This window comes from Schistocerca cancellata, chromosome 1 (assembly GCF_023864275.1).
Source record: "Schistocerca cancellata isolate TAMUIC-IGC-003103 chromosome 1, iqSchCanc2.1, whole genome shotgun sequence".
Taxonomy (NCBI): Eukaryota; Metazoa; Arthropoda; class Insecta; order Orthoptera; family Acrididae; genus Schistocerca; species Schistocerca cancellata.
In genome coordinates this window covers 1,169,518,373-1,169,524,599 of record NC_064626.1, presented here as the reverse complement: position 1 = coordinate 1,169,524,599, position 6,227 = coordinate 1,169,518,373, and the positions used below count along the sequence as shown (strand labels likewise).

General features: G+C 48.4%; 1 protein-coding gene across 1 annotated transcript in view; it reads left to right on the top strand.

Moving 5' to 3' along the window:
• The first annotated feature begins 2,120 nt into the window (after positions 1 to 2,120).
• The window catches only part of LOC126139078 (transmembrane protease serine 9-like), a 69,973-nt gene continuing 65,866 nt past the window's right edge, over positions 2,121 to 6,227 (top strand). The window contains exon 1 of the mRNA XM_049915225.1: positions 2,121 to 2,178. Within this exon, the coding sequence (XP_049771182.1) occupies positions 2,121 to 2,178 (58 nt within the window). The remainder of the gene's footprint in view (positions 2,179 to 6,227) is intronic.

Below are 6,227 nucleotides of genomic sequence, written 5' to 3'. Positions count from 1 at the left end.
GTCACTACTCTTGATGAACTGCGGTATCGTGTTGAAGCTGCCTGGGCAGCTGTACCTGTACACGCCATCCAAGCTCTGTTTGACTCAATGCCCAGGCGTATCAAGGCCGTTATTACGGCCAGAGGTGGTTGTTCTGGGTACATTACATGTCAGTTCTAGTATAATATATCAGTCCAATCAATAACCGTTTATCATCTGCATTTCTTCTTGTTGTAGCAATTTTAATGGCCTGTAGTGTATACTGGTTGACTACAATTCGAGTTCACCAGCGGAATTTTCTGCCTTGTGGCCGTTAGTGTTCTAGTTGCCTGCCCTGGCCACTAACGTAATTTCAGGTAGCGTTCTTTCCTCATCTGTTATCGTTGTCTAACATGGTGTGTAATTTAGACAGCTAATGCATACATCATTGTGGATTATTACATTCGTAACCTTTTTTGTTTGGGTTCTCATCTACTGATTGATGGGAAGCATGTCGTTGTGTCGGTACGTCCTTGGCTGTTCCCTGGTTGGGTTTCTTTGGATCAAGTGTAGTTGGGCTCACCACCTGTCTCACCTAAGTGAACGAGGGCAGACCGACCTCCCTGGAGGCTTCTGAGTGCCGTTGTATTTATTGTCTTTCCCCACTGGTGTTCAATTATCCGTTTTTAGCTATTTAAAATTTAGGGCTTATGGTTATATTTAAAAAAAAACCTTGAAAAATTAATTGTGGGCTTTCAGCCTTGCAACTTCTTCTTAAAATTATCTTTCAAGCTTAAACATTGCGGCATTCTGCCTTTAAAAGATTATAGTAATTTATTTTAAAATTTTGAAACTTAATTGTGGTCTTCAGCCATTTGTATTGCACCTTGCATATGTTTGTTCTATCTGCTTTGCCTTGAGGCTTTCCACCTAGCTGTGATATATGTTTTTTTTAATAATGTTATTTGCTATTTTAATTGGATTTTTGTCTTGTTGATTTTTAAAATTTCTTGTTCGAAGGCCTTCAGCGTGAAAGAGATGCATTTGGTAAAGGTTCGGCTATGTGCCGCTTTGGCTGTAAATGTGTTATTAAATTACAATAAATTACAATTAGAAGCTCTTCTGTGACTGAAATGTACTGAAAGAAACTACTAAACAGTTGAAACAGAACTTGTCCAGCGGTGACCTGCATTTGCAATCATTCTGTAACAAGCAGGGCTTTGCAAAATAGATAAAGTAACAAGACGCCCTTTAACCTGACTAGCATCTCTATGAGTCACAGTTCAACAGTTTTACAATGAGATGCGCATTTCGAGATGCATCACCACCTGATTCCCCAAAAAGTTAGTGTTTGAATTATCTGCTTTTAGTTTTGAGCTCGAACGGGCGGTGCATCGTCTTTAATAAATGATCAGACTTTCGCAGTCACTTCTTGTTATATTGCCCGGGAGGATCTTTTCGCATTCATCAACTGGTGACTGCATGATTGACAAAAAAATGGTTCATTGGGCTCTAAGCACTATGGGACTAAATATCTGAGGTCATAAGTCCCCTAGACTTAGAACTACTTAAGCCTAACTAACCTAAGGACAGCACACACATCCATGCCCGAGGCAGGATTCGAACCTGCGACCGTAGCAGCAGCGCGGTTCCAGACTGAAGCGCCTAGAACCGCTCGGCCACAGCGGCCAGCGCATGATTGACAATCTGAAATTTCTCCAGCACCAGTGGATGGCGTTCTCAAATAATTATCTTCCGTTGTTGGTGGTGGACGGTGTTATCTGTCAGTAACAGCGTAGGCACAGAGAAGCATTACGGCAGTGATTCGATGTGTCTCAGTTAAACATGGAAAGGGGAATCACTGGCTGTCTGTGGGAGTGGCTAATCAATCTGATAACAGAACAAAATTATGAACGCTGTTTTCAGCGGATGGACGTTGATATCGTACGTCATAACGACCTCTCGAAAGCTTAATTACTCGAGCTAATAATTACACATTAGCTTGATTACACGAGAACTTTGTCAGACCCTTGTAACAATCAATTAACAGTGATAACAGCGTTAATGGAGAATTATTGCCATTTGTTGCTATCCAGCTACGATGGTTGTCGTTATAAAAGACGCTGTGTGTGTATGTCTGTTGTACGCGCATTAAGGACACCATGCTGCAGACAGCGTTGCTTCTGTTGCTCCTGACATCGTCCGTGAGGTGCGCCCCAGGTGAGATCTGCGTCTGTTTATAAACTGTGTGACTGCACGCTGCGACGAACTCTTAATGGGAATGGAAAAGAATCGTTTCTTTGTTCTGCCATATACACTCCTGGAAATTGAAATAAGAACACCGTGAATTCATTGTCCCAGGAAGGGGAAACTTTATTGACACATTCCTGGGGTCAGATACATCACATGATCACACTGACAGAACCACAGGCACATAGACACAGGCAACAGACCATGCACAATGTCGGCACTAGTACAGTGTATATCCACCTTTCGCAGCAATGCAGGCTGCTATTCTCCCATGGAGACGATCGTAGAGATGCTGGATGTAGTCCTGTGGAACGGCTTGCCATGCCATTTCCACCTGGCGCCTCAGTTGGACCAGCGTTCGTGCTGGACGTGCAGACCGCGTGAGACGACGCTTCATCCAGTCCCAAACATGCTCAATGGGGGACAGATCCGGAGATCTTGCTGGCCAGGGTAGTTGACTTACACCTTCTAGAGCACGTTGGGTGGCACGGGATACATGCGGACGTGCATTGTCCTGTTGGAACAGCAAGTTCCCTTGCCGGTCTAGGAATGGTAGAACGATGGGTTCGATGACGGTTTGGATGTACCGTGCACTATTCAGTGTCCCCTCGACGATCACCAGTGGTGTACGGCCAGTGTAGGAGATCGCTCCCCACACCATGATGCCGGGTGTTGGCCCTGTGTGCCTCGGTCGTATGCAGTCCTGATTGTGGCGCTCACCTGCACGGCGCCAAACACGCATACGACCATCATTGGCACCAAGGCAGAAGCGACTGTCATCGCTGAAGACGACACGTCTCCATTCGTCCCTCCATTCACGCCTGTCGCGACACCACTGGAGGCGGGCTGCACGATGTTGGGGCGTGAGCGGAAGACGGCCTAATGGTGTGCGGGACGGTTGCGAATGGTCCTCGCCGATACCCCAGGAGCAACAGTGTCCCTAATTTGCTCGGAAGTGGCGGTGCGGTCCCCTACGGCACTGCGTAGGATCCTACGGTCTTGGCGTGCATCCGTGCGTCGCTGCGGTCCGGTCCCAGGTCGACGGGCACGTGCACCTTCCGCCGACCACTGGCGACAACATCGATGTACTGTGGAGACCTCACGCCCCCCGTGTTGAGCAATTCGGCGGTACGTCCACCCGGCCTCCCGCATGCCCACTATACGCCCTCGCTCAAAGTCCGTCAACTGCACATACGGTTCACGTCCACGCTGTCGCGGCATGCTACCAGTGTTAAAGACTGCGATGGAGCTCCGTATGCCACGGCAAACTGGCTGACACTGACGGCGGCGGTGCACAAATGCTGCGCAGCTAGCGCCATTCGACGGCCAACACCGCGGTTCCTGGTGTGTCCGCTGTGCCGTGCGTGTGATCATTGCTTGTACAGCCCTCTCGCAGTGTCCGGAGCAAGTATGGTGGGTCTGACACACCGGTGTCAATGTGTTCTTTTTTCCATTTCCAGGAGTTTATTAAAGTTTTTTTAGTTGACGAATGGGGAGTGAAGAATGAAGAAGAGATCGAAGAGGGAGGGGGAGGGTTGAAGGTTGTCATGGCGATAGCCATACCCTCCCCACCCACGCATATAAACATATTTTAATAATACGTTCGCACTTTTATGTATATTTTCCGCCATTATCTTAGCGAAGTTTCGGAGAATAAAGTACCATGAAAGCTAAGGACATCAGGAGGTTATAGGTCGTGTTTAGCACAGGATACTCCCTGTCCAGCCGCTCGCCTGAGCGCCTGCTCATGCGGATAGGCCTTCAGACATGTGAAGTTACTGATTTCGGTGACTATATAGTACAATAAACCATTATAGTCGAACTGGTTTGACCTTCAGTATCTACACTCATGCTCATAAATTAAGGATAACTGCAGAGTGTAATGAAATGAAATGATCGTAAGGCATTGTTGGCCCAGAGGCCCCATGCGGGGAAGTTCAGCCGCCGTATTGCAAGTCCTTTTTACTTGACGCCACTTCGGCGACTTGCGAGTCAATGATGATGAAAGAGACACAACACCCAGTCATCACGAGGTAGAGAAAATCCCTGACCCCACCGGGAATCGAACCCGGGACCCCGTGCGCAGGCACATAGGGAACACACACGACACAGATCTGTAAGTCCACGGTATTGGTGACAAGTTGAGAAAACCATCCCGAAACACATGGACTACAAAACGCCGCTGATTCCTGCGCATGTACCCCGGCATCAATTTGGGATGTGATCATCATGCACACGTACAACGGGTTGGCATACTCTGGATCAGGTGGTCGAGCAGGTGCTGGGGTATAGCCTCCCATTCTTGCACCAGTGCCTGTCGGAGCTCCTGAAGTGTCCTAAGGGGTTGAAGACGTGCAGCGATACATCGACCGAGAGCATTCCAGACCTGCTCGATGGGATTTAGGTCTTGAGAACAGGCAGGCCACTCCATTCGTCCGATATCATCTGTTTCAAGGTACTCCTCCGCGATGGCAGCTCGGTGGGGCCGTGCGTTATCATCCATCAGGAGGAAGGTGGGACCCATTGCTCCCCTGAAAAGGCGGACATACTGGTGCAAAATGATGTCCCGATACACCTGACCTGTTACAGTTCCTCTATCAAAGACATACAGGGGTGTACGTGCACCAATCATAATCCCACCCCACACCATCAAACCAAGACCTCCATACAGGTCCCTTTCAAGGACATTAAGGAGTTGTTATCTGGTTCCTGTTACACGCCAGATGAAACCCCGGCGAGAATCACTGTTCAGACTAAACCTGGACTCGTCCGTGAACATAACCTGGGACCACTGATCCAATGACCATGTACTGTGTTCTTGACACCAGGCATTACGGGCTCTCCTGTGACCAGGGGTCAGTGGAATGCACCTTGCAGGTCTAAACCATGTCTGTTCAGTCGTCTGTAGACTGTGTGTCTGGAGACAACTGTTCCAGTGACTGCGGTAATGTCCCGAGCAAGGCTACCTGCAGTACTCCGTGGCCGTCTGCGGGCACTGATGGTGAGATATCGGCTTCTTGTGGTGTTGTACACTGTGGACGTCCCGTATTGTAGCGCCTAGACACGTTTTCTGTCTGCTGGAATCGTCGCCATAATCTTGGAATCACACTTTGTGGCACATGGAGGGCCCGTGCTACGACCTGCTGTGTTTGACCAGCTTTCAGTAGCCCTAGTATTCTACCCCTCATATCGCCATCAATATGAGTTCTTTGAGCCATTTTCAACACACAGTCACGATTAGCACGTCTGAAAACGTCTGCACACTTACTCACTCCACCGTACTCTGACATGCGCCAACACACCTCTGCGTATGTGGACTGCTGCCAGCGCCACCGTGCGACGACCGCAGGTCAAATGCACCGCATGGTAATACCACGAGGTCATTTAAACCCACAAACCGCCCACCAGAGCATTGTTTCACCATGTGTCAGCATAATACTTAATTTATGAGCATGAGTGTACATCCACTGACGTTACATAAGTCATGGTATAGCAATATACACATATGCAGATGGTAGTCGTATCGACTACACAAGGTGTAAAAGCGCGGTGCATTGACGGATCAATCATTGGTACTCAGGTGATTCATGTAAAAAGGCTTTCGACGTAATTATGACCGCACGACGGGAATTATCAGACTGAACACGGAATAGTAGTTGCAGCTGGACATATGGGACGCTCCATTTCGAAAATCGTTGGGGAATTCAATATTACAAGATGCGAGTGTCAAAAATTTATGCATTACCTACAACCAAGGACTACCAAGATGATTCACTGGTTAATTTGAGGAGCAGACCAAACAGCGAGGTCATCGGTCCCATCGGATTAGGGATAGACGACGAAGGAAGTCAGCCGTGCCCTTCTCAGAGGAACCACCCCGCGCATTTGCCTGAAGCGATTTAGCGAAATCACGGAAAACCTAAATCATCAGAATGGCCAGACACGGGTTTCAACCGTCGCGCTCCCGAATGCGAGTCAAGTGTGCTAACCACTTCAGCACCTCGCTCAGTAACGACCGA